The following is a 19,784-nucleotide window of genomic DNA, read 5'->3' on the forward strand; positions in this document are numbered from 1 at the left end:
AAGCTGGCATATAGGGGAGAGTTATTTTTTTTTTTCATGGGAGAATATTAGGTGGCGGTGAACGTTTCAAACAAATGAAACCTTTGTCTTTACAAGAGAGTCTCTGAGGTTACAGCTTCACCAAAGATGTGTGCGTCTGAACCACACCACACACAATGTCACACCTCCACAAACCACCTACACAACCTGCACTGCAGTCGCTCGCAGCCCCCGCCTCGCCTCCCTCAACCCATTCACCTCTCTCCCTCTCTCTCGCCTGCGTCACTGGCTATGTTGGTGTTGCCATGGAAACTAATGATGCCCTCTCTGCTCGGTGGTGCTGATGCAGACGCTCTTGCTGACGTCCTAGCTGTGTATGGGCGGAATAATAATGTTCTACTGTAGTTTCCACCACGGGGCCAGCACGTTATAAACTGCGTACTGCACGTGTAATGGGAATAATATTAATAATTATATCTTTATCTATATAGCACAAAGTTACAAAGTGCTTCACAAAGTCAATAAAATACAACTTAAGCATGACCAGCCATTACAATAATATAAAACATATAATAAACGATAATAAGACCTATAGTATATTAGGTAAAATCAACGAACGTGGTATTATAGCCTAATAATCATATTCATGTTGTCAAGAGATTATATATTCTATTTTATTCTACTGCTAATTGCATAATGTGTTACTTTTTATATGTATATTATTTTCCAAAGAGTGTACAAAGAACTTACCTGGTGTTCATATTGTAATTCATGTTGGAGAGAAAGAGATCATTCTAGTCGTTCTGATCTGTTTTATATTCCATTTTATACTACTGCTATTAGAATAGCAGGTGACTTTTTAAGTGTATATTATGTTATTTTAACTATGTTGTGGTCTTTAATTCTCGTTTGAGAGAAAGGGACAATTCTATTCTATTCCTTCTATTATCTATTTTAAATTCAATTTGATTATTGCTATTTAAATAGTACGTAACTTTAGTGTGTGTGTATTCTTGTGTACTTGTTGTTCACACACAGATTGCCTGATTATTGATCATTTACAATATACACTTATCTTTTTCATTTATTAAAAGAGTTCAATGTTTGGATCCATCGTTATTATCTGGAACAAAATGTACATTGACCTCTCCCAGCTGACAGCCTTTCCTTTCAATCACAGCGAGCACACGTTTCCTCATTCCACTGTCACAGCCTCCTTCCCCTGTGCTCGTTCAATTTCCCCGGAAGCCCTTTCAGCTCTATAGGCGTTGGTTGTTGTAACACACCTCGTTTCAACCCTCTCTCTCTCTCTTGTTCATCCGAAGCTCGGTTGTTATGCCACTGATCCTTAAAGAGCTCGAACCAGAGGTGAGAGTGCTGTAAAGTCTGGTGAGTATGAGAGTGGACTTTGTACTTTTATCTGTAAAATAATCATAGGATCAAATCATAAACTCAAGCTTTAGAGTCCTGACCTATTCCATTCCGTTCCATTCCATTCCATTCCATTCTGATCTATTCTATTCTTCTTTAAGCGCTAGGCTGGAGGGATATTTCCTATAGGGCCCTCTCCTCTGTTCTTCCTCTCCCTGCCTCTCGCCTCTTACACCTTCCCCGCCCAGTCTCTGCTCTCTTTTGGCGACCCCGAGCTTTTTTATGCTATGACATCAAACCACAATGCATTGCACTGTTTGTAGTTTACCTAGAGTCTCCATGGCAATAAAGACCGGCTCGGCCCCTTATTCAAATTCAACCGGAAACCAACGTCATTTTGGGCCAATCTGCGCGCTCTGGAGTGACATAATGGAATTTTTAGGGCTAGAAAGCGAGCGAGGTCTGGCGCTGCGCATAGCAGTCGTGCCATCGGGAAAAGACAATCTCAGCAGCGCGCAGGAGAGATCCGTCACAGCCCCGGAGCCACAACAACACACGAAGCGATCGAGTGGCTGCTTTCACTCGGAATCAAGAGGATATACAGGAGCGGGGGGGTGATTTAAAACCAGGATCAGCTGATTTCCTCATGTTTGGATGCGCCTGCTCCACAGTGGTTAATGCGTAACGCTCCACATTCCCTCCAGTGAGGGTGTAGAATGGAAACGACCCTCTACCCAGGCTCCGATCACACTCCCAGGGTCTCCAGCCACTACTCCCACAGAACCATGATGAAGAAGGAAATCAACCTGAACCTGGACCAGAACCCCGAGCTCAAATCCAACCCGCTCCGCGACGCAGACGGACTCCTCAACTCGCCGGACCTGGGGCTCCTGAAGCTCACCTCCCCGGACCTGGAGCGCCTGATCATCCAGTCCAACGGGCTGGTGGCGGCCGGTGCCAACCCCGCGTCCCAGTTCCTCTACCCGAAGTCCGCCAGCGACGAGCAGGAGTTCGCGGAGGGCTTCGTGAAGGCGCTGGAGGACCTGCACAAGCAGAACCAGCTGAGCGAGGCGGGCTGCGTGTCCGTGGACCGGCTGGAGCTGCTCGCCTCCTCCGGCGCGGTGGGTGCCGCCGGGCTCCAGAGCTCGGACCTGCCGGTGTACACCACGCTGAACGGCTACGCTGCGAGTCCGCTCGGGGGGACCACCATCAGCTACTCCACGGACTCCATCCCCTTCCCTCCGCCGCCGTCCCATCACCACGCAGCGGCCGTGGCGGCTCTGTCGCGGCTCCAGTCCGCCGGAGGGGTGAAGGACGAGCCGCAGACGGTGCCGGACATGTCCAGCTTCGGGGACAGCCCGCCGCTGTCTCCCATCGACATGGACAACCAGGAGCGCATCAAGGCGGAGAGGAAGAAGCTGCGCAACAGGATAGCCGCCTCCAAGTGCCGCAAGAGAAAGCTGGAGCGGATCTCTCGGCTGGAGGACAAGGTCAAGTCCCTGAAAACGCAGAACACCGACCTGGCGTCCACGGCCAGTGTCCTCAGAGAGCAAGTGGCCCAGCTGAAGCAGAAGGTGATGAACCATGTCAGCAGCGGGTGCCAGCTTTTACCGAACCAGGTCCAGGCTTACTAGACCTGCGGTGCTCCTTTCTAACCAGCTCTGAATCTCTTCTGAGGATGATGAACATTTGCCTTTTGTAACTTTAAATCCTCTTTAAAGACTCCATGTGAGGTCACTGCCCCCTGCAGATGGGAGGCAGTGCCTGAGAGACCTTTGCATTTTTGCATTGTACAGAGAAGAACAGGCCTTGATGGGACTGGAGCTGCAGGTCACCTGCACATGTCAGGTGGGCCAGCAGCAGCAGGTAGGAGCTGCAGCCTCCTCTCAGCATCTGACAGTGTTATGCTGCAAACAGACTTCTATTGTTGCCCTAATCCTTTTTTTTGAGGGGGAAGCCATGTAGCAAAGTGCTATCCAGTGGACTGATGTGCATATATGATGTGTGTGTGTAAGCTGGACAATCTCAACAAAGAGTGCAACCAAACACCAGGGTGTCACCAAGTGCTGTCACCCTCTGTGTAATATAATGCCTTACTTGTTTACAAGCACTTAGCAATGACAAATATATATATTTTTTATTTACTGAAACATTTCTTATTTTGCATATGGTCTTATCTCTTGTTGTTGCCCATTTATTATTTTTTTGAAAAAAAAGGAAAAACACTGCATGTCTTGTCGCTTTTTCGTGTACAGTAACAGTTGTATTTTTATCGTCATGGTGACCGCTGTGTAGTTCTTCAGTCACCAGACTTCCATGAATGTATGTGTACGTGCTGACAAACCTTGTGTATCCATGTGTACGGGACTTTCAAGTCTCTAACTGACATTTATTAAATTCACTACATTACTACACTTAACGTGTTTTGTTTCTATAACAGGAAGAAGGGACACTTTGAGGGGACTAAAGTGACATTTTAAACCGTACCTACACTGTGGGTGTTGTATTTAAGTGCAGAAGAGAAGCTCAACAAAACCATAGATGGTCAAACTTCTCTAAAAGGCAGAAAACAAGACATTATTGTAGCGTCATGCCCTCTGGTGGGCACAATAAAATCTACTCTGAACCATTTCTCAGACATCACGTGCTTTTCTTTTAAAACCCACTGACCTTTGGGAAGAATTGTTTAACCAACACAAAACTTCAGCATTTAAAATTTTCTTTATTGATTCCTCATTTATAGCAAATCTGGCATTACAGAATTACAGCACAATTCACACAACTAATACCCGACGGTCAGAAAAAAGTTCTATTTACAGAGGTTACTGATGACAGAGAGAAGAGGAGGAGGGAGAAGAGGAGGAGGAGGAAGAGGAGGACGGGATCGATGCGTAAGTCACCGCCAAGTTTACAGCTGTAGCAAAAATAACAATTAAAGGACCCAAACAAAAATAATCAACAGACAAGTCAAAAGTGAACCAATGCAGTCAGAACCGTCACTGTTTGAATAAAATGCTGAGCGTATTCAGTTTACTTCCTAAAACATCGTCCTCTCTTCGAAGCTACTGCCGAGTAGGAAAAGCACAAGTTCGTCAGTACGAGTCAAACAGTGTGTAACCACAAGCACTCGTTTTGGCTCCGACTGTATTTGTCAAGACCTCTTAAGAGAGAACAAATATTACCACCGCCTTTATACAAACTGTACATACACACACCCAGGTACGGGGCAGGACAGTAAACCTTCTGCAGGGTTGCACGCAGCTCACATTTGGGCGTGGAGAGTCACGACTGCTGTTGCTCTGAGAGGAACAGTCGGCTCCTATACCAGCAAGCCTTAAAAGTTACATAACTGATATCAAAAGACAAACAGACTTGCCTCCAAAGCCTCGTGGACATGATAAAGAGGCTTTTACACTGGAATGTTGAGTTTTCCTCTCGAGCAAGCATGTCAAGCTTTGCACTCACTGTAAACACAAATATACTCCTTCTCATGTCAAAGCTGGAACCGTTTAAGCGATCGAGTACTATTGAACATCTCATAAAGAAGTCAAGTGCAGATAGCGATGCATAATCTAGGCAGAACACTATCTTAAAAATAAATTACGTTATAAATAATACAAAATAAATAAGTTATATTTTGGAATAACTTGAAATGCTTCCACATGCCTCAGCACATCTTTGAACGCATGATTTACTGAAGAGTATTGTACATGAGCAGACAAATCCCTAACCTTCGCATCAGACAGACCAATGATAATTAGACATCAAGCGTGATTTAAAAAAAAAAAACATGTTCCCTCCAAAATAAAGATGAAGATATCATATATGATTACAGTCTGTAAGAGACTCTCTGGAAGGGGATGGAAGTGGCAGCTCTGTGATGTGCCAGTGCTCACACCGAGTCCTATGCCTCTCCATTGAGTGGTGGATGGATGAAAGTTAATATAATGAGATAATGGGCCTTGGGCTTAACAAGAGAAATCCTGAACCCCCATTTGGTGCTGAAAGTGTTGGAAAGATGGGTTTTAAATTCAGCCAGCGACTCACACAAGCATCCAGGCAACCATCACTGGTTCAAAACAAACCACGTGCACCTCACACTAAAGAACAGGTATCATAAATCATTCAGATTTGTATAATATGTTAATTATATATGTATTTATATTATTATATATGCATTTCATAATGCACATCTATTCACTTTGAAACATTTATACACTCTTCCCTGTGTGATGAAGGTCCCTTATCCTCTTTGTCTTAAAAATAGTAAGAAAAGTTTAAAAAAAAAAAAGAACTAGAAATTAAAAATCTAGCAGCCCCAGAGGCTATGCAGCTTTTTACATTGGACCACAACTGGTTTTAAAAAGGTTTTAAAAATCTGAGAAGGGGCCCAGAATGGATCCTATCACAATGCAACACGACTAACAATCTGATATGCAGGACTTCTTTTGCAATCAGCCCTAAAATTAAAAAGTAAACTTTCAAAATGACCACGTTTGGATGTCAGACTTGGACCATAATTCTCCGTAGAAACTCAACACTGGGAAGGACGAGAGATTTCACATGCTCCAAAAAGCAAACCCAACCAACACAAAATACGTTAAACAGAAACATCAACTCTATTCACGGCAATAAACATATATTCTCAATGGGACTAGAAGTTAAACGTCGGCCAATGATTTTTTTTTATCCATTCAGGTTTGAGGCGTTTGAGTGGGACCTGGTGGACAATATCTTTCCCTTCATGACCTTTTAAAGTTAAACCCCAATTTCAGACACGTCAATAGGGAATGATGGAGTATCGTGTGTGTGTGTGTGTGTGTGTGTGTGTGTGTGTGTGTGTGTGTGTGTGTACACAGGATTGTTGAAACCTTTGTTGAACTTTCTTCACCCCTTTGACCAAATTACCACATTTAATAAACAAAAACCTTCGGACAGCATCTCAGAAAACATTTTCCCTCTGGTGAAAGCAGACTCATGTGTCCGGTGCTCTTCATGTAGTGAGAGGGGGGAGAATTGAAGCAGCCAGGTTGTGTGACTGTATGGCAGTGCTTGTGTGTGTGTGTGTGTGTGTGAGCTTATAAGAAATAAAGAGAACGCAAAAGAGAAACTGAAAAATAAGGTGTGTGGTTTTCAGGATAGCAATCTGAGTGTGCGTGTTTTTGTGTGTGTGTGTAGTTGTGTGTTTAGCAAGCACAATCCTGACTGGACCTCTGGGGCTGCTCGCTGAGCTGCGGCCCCGGTTTATTCCCAGTGACAGACGGGTCGTTGTTGTCCAGACTCTCTGACATCCTCTCACAGATGATGTCCACCAGCCGCTCGAAGGTCTGCTTCACGTTTACGTTGTCTTTGGCGCTCACTTCAAAGTACTCGAAACCTGCCGGGAGGGGGGGACAGAGGCAGAGGGAGGGAGGGTATGATTACTAATTAAATTAATGTTAAAGAAAACAAAAAAATGTGGATCTGCCCCTAATCAAGATGCACAAAATGTGATTGGTTCTTCCCTGACCCATACTGCATCCGTGTCATTTTATTCCCTCCAATAGTTTTTGTTCAATCCTACCAACTACCATACAGACTTACAAATGTCGATAAAAACATAAGCTCCTTGTTGTTGGTGGAAATAATTACAAATCTGTATTTCCATAATCTAGCCTGCTGTCTACTCCCCATCATTACAGAACAGCCCTATGAGTCATAATAATACATAATTCACATGGTGGACGTGGTGTCTGGTTTTCTTTGGGAGCAGTAGACTTACCGAGCTGCTCTGACAGCTGCCGGCCCCTCTCTGCAGCCACCACTCGTTCATCCTCCATGTCACACTTGTTCCCCACCAGGAGCACCTGAGCATTGTCCCAGGAGTACGTCTTGATCTGAGTCGACCTGTCGGCAGATACACAACAGGGTGCTCAGCTATATGGAGCCATTCAATCTCAAACCCACACTTTATTCCTGAAAAGGTCCCAGTCTTTCACAACTGCATATTGCCAAAATAAAACATTTAAATAAGCATTATTCACATTGATTACTGTAGTATTTTAATAACCAATTAAAGATTGATGGTAGGGTGTTCATTTGCTGCCCTCATACACACGAGCCATGCAGACTCAGTTGTCCCTCACCAGTCTTGCACCGCGTTGAAGGATTCCTCGTTGGTGATGTCATACATGAGGATGAAGCCCATGGCTCCCCTGTAATAAGCTGTGGTGATCGTCCTGTAGCGCTCCTGTCCAGCGGTGTCCTGCAAAAATCGCATAAACACCTTATTTTCATTCAACTGTTGCTTTTGAGTCTCCATGATTGTATTGTGAGTCTGTTGTCCCAGGGAACAAGGATGACATGATTTCTATCACGGACACTCGTCGACTGTCGTGTCCACGTGGAATTTAAGAAGCCCTGATAACAACTCAGCAGTGTGCGGTTTGTTTTGTCGTCTTTTTGTGTAAATAATCAACACCTGCAAACAATTAACGGCTGCACATGTTCCACCCGATGATTGTGCTGGTTTACCATTCAGCCAAACTCCCATGAGCATTAGGTATTCCTCTGGTGTCGCACGTTTTACGCAATTGGTCCCAGGGTCATGCTTTATGGCACATGTAAAGTACACTTCAAGGGTATTGCCATTACACACAGATGAAGTGATGCTGGATACTGGAGAGGCCAGTTTAACAGCTGGGATTTATTACACATTAGGGCTGCACGATATAAGGAAAATATGTGATAACGTTGTTGAATATTGCGATGACGATATGATATGCGTTAAATAAACAAATGCTAATACGGTCTTAAAGTCTTTCTGCTGTGGTTTCACTGCTAACATAGACCCCACACAGTAAGTGGTCTATGTGGACACTGAGAAAAAATGAAATGCATTATTTCTATTCCAACAACATGGTTTCATTAAAGAAATTCCACCTAACGAGGGGACACAGGGACCATGGACAGCCCCACAGCCCCAGGGAGGAGGTGTACAGCCCAGCTGCAGCGCCACCATGTCCGGGGAAGACATGCAGGGAGCCACGCCAAGCTCCACTAAGTCCACTTACAGTGGTCATTTAGGTTCTTTTCATACATGTTTGGACCATGAAAAGTTATTATTTCAACAGTTTTTTTACCGGCTCTGTCAGTAATTTTCTGCTCCTCTGTGCATCGCTATAATTTGCGCTGTGCCAACCGCATCAAGCCAAATCGAGCGCGCGCTGTTTTGGGCTTTTTTTTTTTTTTTTTTAACCCAATCTGATTTTACATGTGTATGTGTGAGAGAGAGACAGAGAGAGGCGAGAGCGAGAATGAGAGCGCAGCCGAGTCAGTGTGTGTTTGTGTGTGTGTGCACTGTTACATGAATATCTGTAATTTATTATCTAGGGCAGCTGGGCACAATCTGATTGGCCAAATATATCGACATGCATTTTACAAACTAAAAGATTATTTGAGTAAAAGTTACTAAAATCCTGTTTAGTTACCAACTCATATTGTATCAGGAATGTTTGTGAAATCTGCTTCCGGCTTTCAATACATTGTTCATGTACAGAAACGATTTCAATCTTGCTAAAAACTACAGATACAAAAACACAGCAAAAACAAAGTGAAAGAAATTGAAATGTAGAGCAGACTGAATTTTCTTATTTCCCTATTCAGCTTTCAGACACACCTACAACACAACAGTATTTCTTATTGCACTGTGTTGGGAAGGAAAATCTAAATATCAGATAAGACTTAAGACAGACGATTGTGAGGAAACACTGACTGGGGCATCTGTAGTAAATATCTAACAGTTATTAATAATAATAAAACAAGTGTATGGCCATAAGCTACAAACCAACACAGGACACCTAGTAATAGCTTACTTGGTTAATCGAGCCTGACTGCAGACTGTACAGTTCTGAGCTGTTAAATACAAAACAGTGATAAAGCAAAAGCTAAAGCAATAGGAGTTTTGATTTCTTTTACAACTCAGAGTGAAGTAGAACATAGTGCAGAATATTTTCTGCATTGCTGGTCACCCTGCTCAACCTTCCCTGGGAACCACCAGACCGATCTGTATCTGACGACCTCAACACCTCTGTAAATGTGTACAGCATGTGTCCACTTCCTCACCCAGATCTGCAGCTTTATCCTCTTGTCGTTCCTGTAGATGGTCTTGACCTTGAAGTCGATGCCCACCGTGCTCACGAAGGCTGGTGTGAATGAATCATCTGCGTAGCGGAAAAGGAAGGACGTCTTTCCAACGCTGCTGTTGCCAATGATGAGGATTTTAAACATGTAATCAAAGTTCTGGTCTGAGGACTCCTTCTGTCCATATGTGGCATTTGCAGACGCCATCTATACAGGGATGGAGATCAGACAGGGACCAGTTACAAACAAGATTAAAGAACCGGCATGTTCTTATTTACAGAGGCTGGACCAAATAATAACATCTTACAATACAACCCAATTCAATACCACCGACACAAAATTAAAAAGTTGAATCCATACTGTGACCGTGTCTGCATAAACTCAACATTATATAATGGTGAAAATGACTGTTACTGTTCAGCTTTAAGATATGTGACATGTTATGACAGTTTTTGGGTGGAAACGGTTGATGGATGGTGAAAGAGATTAAGAATTCACAGTGTCACCACATTCGAAAGACATGAAAGAAGGAAATTACTGACGGGGAGAAAAGAACGATCAAACCACTAATATCACATAGAAACATCCTCCGGCATGTGTTCACTGACACAGCAGCTTTACACATCCTCTGCCTGAGATACACGGTGACGTGAACACCTCTGAACTCCACAGATCTTAAACATCTGTGGACTGAATTACAAGTGTTTGAGTCAACATCTCGTAAAAAATATTGGCTTCAAGTCAGACGGTGACAGACGCAAGAAAAGTGTGAGGAAAAAACACCATATTGCATAATACTGCATGGCGTTTGAATTGAAGAAAAAATGTGAATATTTGACTTTCCTTTTAAAAGACAAAAAGCAGCTATTGAGATAACCTGGCACCTGTCAAATATCAAATTTACTTAATGGTTTTATTGTTATTTACAGTTTTAGGTTGGTTGCCTAACTTTTAATCGTATAAGTGGCATGCTATACATCATGGCAGACAGTAAGAGGTCATGAACAGGAAATAAAACATCTAAATTCGTAACAGAAGGGTAAACCACCCTTGTTTACCCTTCTGCCAGTGATGTGTTTAAGTACACTATCTGCTGCCACACAACATATGCTTCCCACACAGCCTGGTTCTTTATCAGGGAATAAAATGATGGGACCGTTTCGCTGTGAGGCTGTGTCAACACGAGCAGCCAATACCACCTCACAGCCTGGAGTGTTTCTGCTTCATGTCAATAATACTGGTCGGACAGGGACTGGAACACCTCCGCCCCGATGCGAGATAAGAGGACGGAAGCACCGGGGCTTAGCGGGCTAAGCGTCGGCTAAACGGACTATCCCTTCCCGTCCAGGGAGGGCAGAGAGCCGGGGCTCTCGGGAAATGACCATATGGTTTATTCCGAATTCACCTCGTAGGCCACAGGAAATGAGAGAAAACCCGCAAACCACCGTAGCGCCCTGAACGCAACACGATCCCACTTTAAATGGCCTCAACCTGCATTTTACAACCTCAGCGGCCGGTGAACAGCTTCGTGTTAGAGGCAGATAAACACCTAGGACCCGCAGGGAGCCATGGAGCCGTGTGTTCGAGCCCCGCTCCCCTCGAACAAACACCGGGCGATGGGTGGAAGAGACGGAAGCGACACAAATTAAAACAATGCAGCTTTAACCCTTGAAAATGCGTGTAATCAAGCTAGCACCGCTACCTTTGATGCTAGCGCGGCGCACCGTTACCAGTATTTAAAAAGCAGCTAGCTAAGCATCGCAGCTGTCAAATGAAGGTTACTCTTCCTTATTTACGGCTGAATTCTCAGTCTGGACACAAGAACTCCGGAGCGATGCAGGACGGACATGTCGTCTGTAGCTCACTCAGACCCACAGAGTGAAATAAGCGCAGTTCTTTACCCTGAAGTGTGGTTTAGCTCCGGTCCTCCTTCCTTCTGCGGCTGATCTCCGCTCTGCACCTGCACCAGCTCCTGAGTGACAGTCCCGGAGCGGAGGGTGAGGGACAGGCCCGCCGACCAATCACAGGGCAGGGGCCGCTCATTGGCATCACACAGCCCCTGACCCCGCCCACTCTGTAAAATGTACACAGGTTCAAATTCTGATTGTTGATTATACTAAATAATCAGGCACCCAATACAAATAATAATAATAATAATTATTATAAAAAAATACTACTACTAATTTTACTACTACTTATACTAATTTGTTCAGCTGGCCACAAACTTTTTTCGATTTCGATATATATGGAGCAAAATACATAAATGACCATTAAGCAGTTTAAACTTTTATAATTTTGTAACTTTTATTGTTATATATCAATTCATTAGTCATCTCTATCAGACACTTCCTTATGTACAAATTCTTTGTCACACTTTTCCATTATATCACACTATGTGTTGTAAATACTGTATATTTTTATTGATGGGTTAAGGACAGTGGATGTTGCACCCTGTTAAGCTCTATGAGACAAATTGGGATTTGTGAATACGGGCTATACAAATTTAATTTGATTGATTGATTGATATATTCAAACACTGGTCCTCTCTTCCTTCTCATTAAACTTAATACTCTTATACTTCACTTATAATTAGGACTATTTTATTATTCCATGTTATTGCAACTTTAGAGCTAGATTCTCACATTATAATTTTCGTCAGGATTAATAAAGTTCTGTCCTATCAGGGTGATGCCACTTATGCAGGGGTTTAACACACTGTTGTAAAAAAATCATTTTAAAACATGCAAATGTCAGTGACTATGTATGAAGGTGATAAAACAAGGTGAAGCATTTGTTTTGAGATATTAAAAACTTATTACATTCATGTAAAATGGCTACACTGAGAATGATATATAGAGGTATATTATTCAATATGGAGTAAAAATATGTAGAATGGCCCCTTTTGATCCTCCATACCATCACAGATTGTCATCATCTTTATCATAATTTATGAGAAGTATATTTATATAGAGATAATTTAACATAAAATATACTTTATATTCAAAATGATCTTCTATTATTTGTTCATGAAGTTTACACAATGTTCCCACAAGTGAATTATTCACATCCCAAGACTTCTGGACTTGATCTATTATTTGGTACCTTTGGAAATTGGAGTTTAGTGCATTTGAACTTGATTGGCTGCATAGTATCCCTTTTTAATGGCTGACTCATCAGCAGGAAGCTGCTTGTAAAGAGATTGAAATCGTTAATAATAAACATGCTCACTTCTACTGACCTTATACTAGAGATAAGTTCATTTTTATTTGGTATAAAAACTTATATTGTTGCTTCATTTCAGAGGGAAAATACTGTATCTACTTAATAATCACTCTACGGTGGAATATTTGGGTTATATCTTTTATAGTTTCCTTATGAAAAAAAACAGAGAAGAAGACGGCAAAGAGTGAAAACCTTTTCCTTTATTGGCAAGGCATACAGTTCTAGTTGGAGAGAGGGCTAACCCTCTCGCAGTTAAACAGCAGAGTTTCGATTGTCAAAGCTGTAGTCTTGGTTCACAACCCATATTCATAACATCTCTGGGAAAAGAAATACTGATCAAGGATGACTGTTGAGGCTGTCTGACTAAATTATCTTTACCATGAATCGAAGAAGTCTTGGAGCGGCACATTGACTGTACGATCCTTAATGAATACATGATCTGAGTGGATCAGTGGAAACAGAGAACGACGAGGAAAGGATGTCTTCCGAGGTGTTTCAGAAAACCAAGACGGAAATCTGTCACTCAACTATTTTTAAAACAAAAAAAACATGAAAGAGATAATTTTTGCTTAAGTATAATGTTACTCGCAAAGATAGAGAAATTAAATGAGGAAAAAGCTGAGTAATAGTGGAAATCTGTCCTGTTTGACTTTCTCACGCGTCGAGCTACATATGAGCACTAAACCTCAGACAAAAAAAAGTCGACTGCCCCATTGTTTCTGACAGATAATAAAGAAATAATAAATAAACTGTACACGAAGCACTGTGAGGAAAATGTACAAAATCAGACAATTAGTGACACACAGAGAGACAGACTGAACCTTCACATGTTGTGCTGGTTACGCTTCTGTTAAATAGTCCTTAATGGTGAAGGCATCCTTGAGTTCCTACAGAAGGGATTGCACGTGTTTTATACTCCAGCATGTCAGTGAACACACCTACAACCAAAATCCAAAATAAGGCGTCTAAAGAAAAAAAAAAAGTTCATCTCAATCATACATTAAAACATGAGTTATTTCTGTTTCACGGTAATAAAATAAAATAAAGCAGGCTAAGTTTTGTGTATATACTCCTCACGTTCGTCCTGCAGCCAACGTCATTCATTTCCACAGAAAACCATGTTTTTGTACAGTCACTTATAAAAAGAGCAAAAAACTACTTCAGTCCCTCCAACATCCAAACTATAAGAGCTGTAGTGGTCCAGCCCGTGCTGTTCCACTCGATCACCAGGCCTTTTGCCGACAGAGAAAACTGTGAAACAGTCACATTATACATGTTCAACTGTACTGGAAGTGCAGAACTGTAAAAGTACCATACAAAGTGCTTTGGTTTTTTCCTTCTCTCTTAGTAAATACAATTAAAAAAATGAAACCAAGTCATTCACACACACGCGAACCCACATCACTGTTTAAGACAACATCAGTTTCAGTTACTGTTTGAACAGGAGTTTTAAAAAAAAGGACCAGAGACAGTCGGGTCAGATTGGCACACAGGGTGCTACAATCAACCAACTTTATCAGTCACTGATGGAAAGTAGCCAGTGGCAAAATGGAAATTACAGTACGGGTTGTATCATGCTTGCTTGGCACTTGTTTTGTCATTGACTATGTCCTTGTGAAGAGTGAAATATTGATCAATGAGAGGGAAAAAAAGATCAGAAAAAAAAGGTTCTGGCACAGGAAACTGTCTCTCGGTAACCGCCTGGGTTTTTTACAGTTACAGTGATGCGAGCATCATTGTTTGCAACACTCACACATCTAATACACGACCCTTATCAGTCTGGTACGTTATGCAAGTCACCAAAATCTGCATTTCAGTAGCTATGTTTGACAAATTGTGTAGTAACAATAATGGATTTGAATGGCTAGTGTTCTTTGTATGAAGTTTGTGCTGGTTTGCTTTACAGTCAATGACAAACTGTTCTTCAGTCAACAGCCTCAGACATGTTAAAGCCCTTAAAAACCATAGAGAGGGCTGGCAATGAACAAAACTGTAAAGTGCTACACTTGAAGGCAAATTGATAAAATGGGGGACAAATAAAAAGAATGCAAACAAACATTACTGAATTAAAATTTAAATAAAAACATTAAAAATCACAACAAAACTGAAACATGACTGATATTTTGGGTAGACCTACAGTTAAATACATTTTTAATGTATTTTCCATGTAAGTCTATGCAAAACCAAGCAAATTATTCGCCTCCAAAAGCCAGATGAGTTCCATTTGTTGACACTGGGAGGCGCCATATGCACAGTCAACATTGCTTCAGATGTTATCCCGTGACTGTGATTCTGACCCTGGCTCAGTTTAGTTGCTGTCAATATCAGAGTTTAGGATTATAAAAAAAATGGAAATAATAAACCTGAAACAACTGAAAATCTCAAAATAATATGTACTGCAAGCCCAGTCGTCATAAGCATATGCATGTTCTACAACCACCTCCTGCGAAACATAACTAAATGGGCTTTTAGCTTATAGGAGTGCTGTGTGTACAACAATAATGATAGCCACTCAAAATTTCTGCTACATCTAAAGTGTATGGCATAAAACCATGGAGAGCTCCTCTCTGACGTTACTTTGCTCAGGCTGCTTTGGAGTGACGTGTACCTAACCTTCCTTTACTGCCTTTCATGGTGTATGGACCTAAATAACAGAATTAACCTACGGGAAACCAAAAGGCAGGTAAAACTGCATTGTCCCCGTAAATTGCAAGTTTGGCAAGAGTCTTACAAAACACTGTTTGCGTGTTTTCACAGTCATTCATCACTTCTTCACAAGTACTCCAAAAGAGGAAGACAGGTCTGTAGTTGGCAGTAGAAGACCTTAGGTTGGCTGGTAGAAAGAGAAGTTTTCTTTTAATAAACTTTTCAGAGTTTCTGTAAGTCTGACTGAAGGACACAGAACGCAAAAGACCTGTCAGAAACTTGACTCCCTGTCCACTCTATCAGTCTCTCTCCAGTGCAAGTGACTGCTGTGTAGAACTGCAGACTTTCTCTCAGCACCTCCTACAACTGCATGCACTTCCGTACTCCACACCCCCCCCCAGAGGCTGTCGCCCTTTGTCCCACGGAAACCAGAGGTGGTCGTGTTTGGTTGGAGTGAGAGAAGCGGGACTGACAGAGGATGAGGCACCGAAATCATGAAAAACAAACAAAAAAGGCTCCAAAGAAAAACAAATGGGTTGTGCTATGTGCCGAGTATGACGGGTGGTTCCCCGGAGATGTCTTCCTGGTCTGTTTCTCGTTCTTCTGCCATATCTTTATCAGATTCTAAAGAAAACGTCCTCTCTGAATCACTGGTGAGCATTTTGGGGAACCGGCGAGTCTTGGCATCAAATCTGCTGCCAGATCCAGTTCTGGAAAGTTGAGACACCCTCCTGCGATCGCAGCTCTCTTCCTCCTCAGGTGGACTCTCTGTGTCAGACTCTCCTTCTTCTTCCAAGGTCAACTCAAATTGAAACTTATCGATGGCGGCGGAACTAAGTGCTGAAGCTTCTCCAGTGAGGGTCTCCTCCTCCTCCTGGACCTCTGCTTCGGGTGAAGGGCTGTGGGGGATCATGCTCTGGTACCACTCTCTGTTATCCTCTAGAGTGTCCAGGATCTCCTGAGCATCTGGGTGGACGAGGTCAGCCCACGTCTCCCATAATGGATGAACTATGTAGTCAATGAAACCCACCTGGAGAAAAAAGGGAAAAGTGGTATATACTGTAGGTAATAGGGAATTATCCTCATCCTCAATAGGTGCTATGAATGAAATACTTTGGTTTGTCTACAGTACCTGGTTCTTCTCTATGGAGGCATTGTGTTTGTCACACATGGGGCTGACCTCCATGCCCTTGTCCCTCTCCCTGTCCCCCTGGGTGAAGAACTCCACCATGATGCGGTCCGTCCACTGTCGGTACAACTCAAGAGGCTTGGTGGGGTTACTCAGGTCTGCACAGTGCACCATGTTCTGAAGAACCTGCAGTGACGAATGAACAGTGTGTGACTATCAGATAAAGAAACACTTCTAAGGAAGATTATTCCTCTTTACTGATTTAGTTTGTTTTTGTATGAATAGAAACACGGTTCTGACCTGTATGCGGTCTGAATAATTGTCCAGGAGCAGGACTCCGAGACTGGTGACTTTCTTCGTCTCCACCATAGTTTTCAGGTCTGCTAGTAGGTTCATGTGTTTAGACATATCTGTTGCCAGCACCTGCGGAAATATCAGACAAATTGAATAATTTGAAATCTGCGTTTAAAGGTGAAAAAGCTAGGAAGAGTGCCTTGTCTACCAAAATGTTCTCACCATGTCGATGACCATTTTGCGCAATGACTGTCTCTGTTTTTTGCTGAGGTTCTGGAAGATGTCACAGTTTTCCTCCTGCGCGAGCTTGAAGCCGACTGCCAGATGGTGATTCTCCAGCACCGACGAGTCGTTGTACATCAGGGCCAGCTCCGAGTCTGCAGGCAAAAACAAAGTTTACAGATAGCACTGTAAGACACCTGAAGGTTTAACAAATCATATTCCACACAGACACGTATTTATAGACACCTCATCCACGTCGTTAAATACTCTTGACACCCACACATAATAATCCCTGTAAAGCCATGCAAACTCACTGGTGTTGATGAGAAACTGATTAGAAACTCCAGGGTGATCCACGTCATGGATGGCACTGGCAAACAGGGCGGCAAGGATCTCCAGATCAGTAAAAACAGCCTTGGACAACACACAGGAGAAGGGAGGGACCGTCAGTATATGTGTCTGTGTGTGTGTGTGTGTGTGTGTGTGTGTCTCTCTCTCTCTCTGTCTGTGTGTCTTTTGGACAAACAAGATTGAGTGTCTACCTCCAGGGCAGGTGTGGACAGCAGGACGTGTGTGGACTGGACCACATCGGCAGCGTGGATGCTGTTGTGGTACGCCACATCCGCGTGATAGTGATCTTCCAAAGTCATCATGAAATTAATGAAAGTGTCAGCAGGAATCTTGAAGGACTTCAGCAGGTCGCGTTCCTACAGAAGCAGGAGAGCAAGAGAACACATCACACTCTGGGTCAGTCGCGGTAGAGATTAATAATTCATTAACATTTGTTAAGTCAATGCCTCATTCATTCATTCATTTACTCTTGTTCATTCATTGAATGTACAGAGTGTATTTGGTCATGTGGTACGAGGACAACACTCAGAGAAGAGTACATTATGTTAACATGTGTTACCTGGAAGATGGTGTACATGCTGACCGTCAGCGCTCGATTCCCTGAATACTCAGAGACCCTAAATATGTCGATGCCCCATCTGTTTACGTCCTCCATCTCCTGCGGTTGAACGATATAGATCATTATAAAGGAGAACATGTAGAACCAGTTGCAGTGAAATGATAAATGAAGCATTGAAATGGTCGTACCTTGGTGAGGAGTGCCTCCTGGCCGGTGTTGACCCCAAAGCGTGGGATGGTGGAGGGGGCGAGGCTGGGGCTGTGGGTGGCCTTCTTCACGCCGCTGATCTGGGACATAGGCCGCTTCTTCTTGTCCTTCTCCTTGTTGGGGTTGGACATGATGTCCATGTCATGTTGCTTCTCTGTCAGATGGAAACAGATACAATAATATTATAGATCAAAGCTGTATTAAATTTTTCTCTGCAGCTTTTTTATTGTATCAAATAAAGGGTTTTTTACCAAGGAAGGTGCTGGAGATGAACTCAGACACCTGGTTCCCTGACCGGCTGGTTTCTGACAGCTGGGTGAGCTCTCGGTTCAGCATCCTCTTGAACTGGAGACGCAAACATGCACATGAAGCATCCGTGAGTTTGAGCAAGCAAAATATGCACTAAAAGTGAAAGTGATGTTCTGTAAAATGAATGAAGCTCTTATTATATCTCTGAGGATGCACACAATAAAACAACCCACAAACTCTTGACTCTCCAGTGCTTAAAGGCAGCAAATGTCACTTTAAATTAGCTTAGAATAAACCTTACTAGTACTTGAAGAGGTTTTTTGTCTGTTCCGGCAAATGTATTAAAGTGCCTAACTATCTGAGGAACTCATTCAAACACAGAGAACCATAAGCTCTGAAGAGGAACACATCCACAGCCTAATCTACACAGAATCGTTGAATCAACAAGATCTCTGGAGCTCACAAACGTGTTGCATGTCACACACAGTGCAGAGGCTAATGATTGGACACAGACAAAAACACATGGCTGACTTTACTCACAAGCAGGCTGCACACACACCATCCACACATCTACATGGACGAGAGTCACCGAGGATCTCCACCACTAGTTGGTTCACACTCATTCACAAAACGAGCATGGGGCTGCCCCGGTCCCCTCCCCTCATCCCTCACCTCCCCTTACCTGAAAGAACATCCACGACACAGAGATTAAATAACTCACTTCTGGCATTTCAGCGCAAAATCAAGCATGGGAGCAAAAAAATAAAACTGAGGTAGCTGAGCTTTCTGGTCATTCCTGGTGACACTGCCTGTTTCCACAGAGGATCAGACTGCAGCTGAGACTCTTGAGCAAAATCCACTGCAAGCGAGCAGAGCAGTAAGAGCTGAACAGATGCAGAAAAAAGAAGAGTTCAGCAGTCCAGAGACGAACAAAAGAGTGGACGCACATCTGTGGGAAACGCTGAGGGATGCGAGGATGCAGAGGCTGAGAAGCCACACTCCCTCGCTCCCCTTCACTCTCCCTCATTCACTCTGTTACTGGCTGCCTGTGTGTGTGTAAACAGAGGGAGAACGAGGTACTCTAATCCCCGCCTCCTTCCAAAAAAAAGAGCCTAAGAATAGCAGCCAATCGGGCGCTCGCTGCAGCAGAGGCTGGGAGAGGCGGTTGGCCCTCATTGGCCAGGGGATGCACAGAGTGGGCGGGGCTGGCAGCGTCAGAGGAGGAGGCTGTGTGAACACCATGTGCACCAAGTTTGAAGAAGATATGAAGGAAAAGCTTTGAATGGATGGGGGCTGGGGGCTGATTTCATTCATGTAGCCAAAAATAAACACAGAACTCCCCTATCTATTACTTAAAATAAGTATTTACTGTAAAAAAGGAAACTGAATTTTGGCTGCTATGGTCTCATCTGAAACAGCAGCTGCAGTCGGGTG

At 43.2% G+C, this 19,784-nt stretch overlaps 3 protein-coding genes across 3 annotated transcripts in view; 1 reads left to right on the forward strand and 2 right to left on the reverse strand.

Moving 5' to 3' along the window:
• The first annotated feature begins 1,829 nt into the window (after window positions 1-1,829).
• On the forward strand, window positions 1,830-3,764 carry LOC133017737 (transcription factor JunD-like). The gene has a single exon (XM_061083901.1). The coding sequence runs from the start codon at window positions 2,067-2,069 to the stop codon at window positions 2,982-2,984; it is 918 nt and encodes a 305-aa protein (XP_060939884.1). The 5' UTR covers window positions 1,830-2,066; the 3' UTR covers window positions 2,985-3,764.
• Window positions 3,765-6,173: 2,409 nt separating this feature from the next.
• rab3aa (RAB3A, member RAS oncogene family, a) lies at window positions 6,174-11,426 on the reverse strand. Its single transcript, XM_061084434.1, has 5 exons — window positions 11,373-11,426; window positions 9,454-9,678; window positions 7,476-7,594; window positions 7,112-7,236; window positions 6,174-6,727 (listed from the first exon to the last, which is right to left on the reverse strand). Exons 2-5 carry the CDS (start codon window positions 9,676-9,678, stop codon window positions 6,537-6,539), a joined length of 660 nt encoding a protein of 219 aa, XP_060940417.1. The 5' UTR covers window positions 11,373-11,426; the 3' UTR covers window positions 6,174-6,536.
• A 4,404-nt stretch (window positions 11,427-15,830) lies between these two features.
• pde4ca (phosphodiesterase 4C, cAMP-specific a) overlaps window positions 15,831-19,784 on the reverse strand; it is a 36,836-nt gene continuing 32,882 nt past the window's right edge. Inside the window, exons 8-16 of the mRNA XM_061084433.1 lie at window positions 18,353-18,446; window positions 18,083-18,255; window positions 17,895-17,993; window positions 17,527-17,691; window positions 17,299-17,398; window positions 16,985-17,139; window positions 16,769-16,891; window positions 16,472-16,654; window positions 15,831-16,369 (exon numbers count right to left, since the gene is read on the reverse strand). Coding sequence (XP_060940416.1) covers window positions 15,881-16,369; window positions 16,472-16,654; window positions 16,769-16,891; window positions 16,985-17,139; window positions 17,299-17,398; window positions 17,527-17,691; window positions 17,895-17,993; window positions 18,083-18,255; window positions 18,353-18,446 — 1,581 coding nt within the window. The 3' untranslated portion in view covers window positions 15,831-15,880. The remainder of the gene's footprint in view (window positions 16,370-16,471; window positions 16,655-16,768; window positions 16,892-16,984; window positions 17,140-17,298; window positions 17,399-17,526; window positions 17,692-17,894; window positions 17,994-18,082; window positions 18,256-18,352; window positions 18,447-19,784) is intronic.

Source organism: Limanda limanda, chromosome 13 (assembly GCF_963576545.1).
Source record: "Limanda limanda chromosome 13, fLimLim1.1, whole genome shotgun sequence".
Lineage (NCBI taxonomy): Eukaryota > Metazoa > Chordata > Actinopteri > Pleuronectiformes > Pleuronectidae > Limanda > Limanda limanda.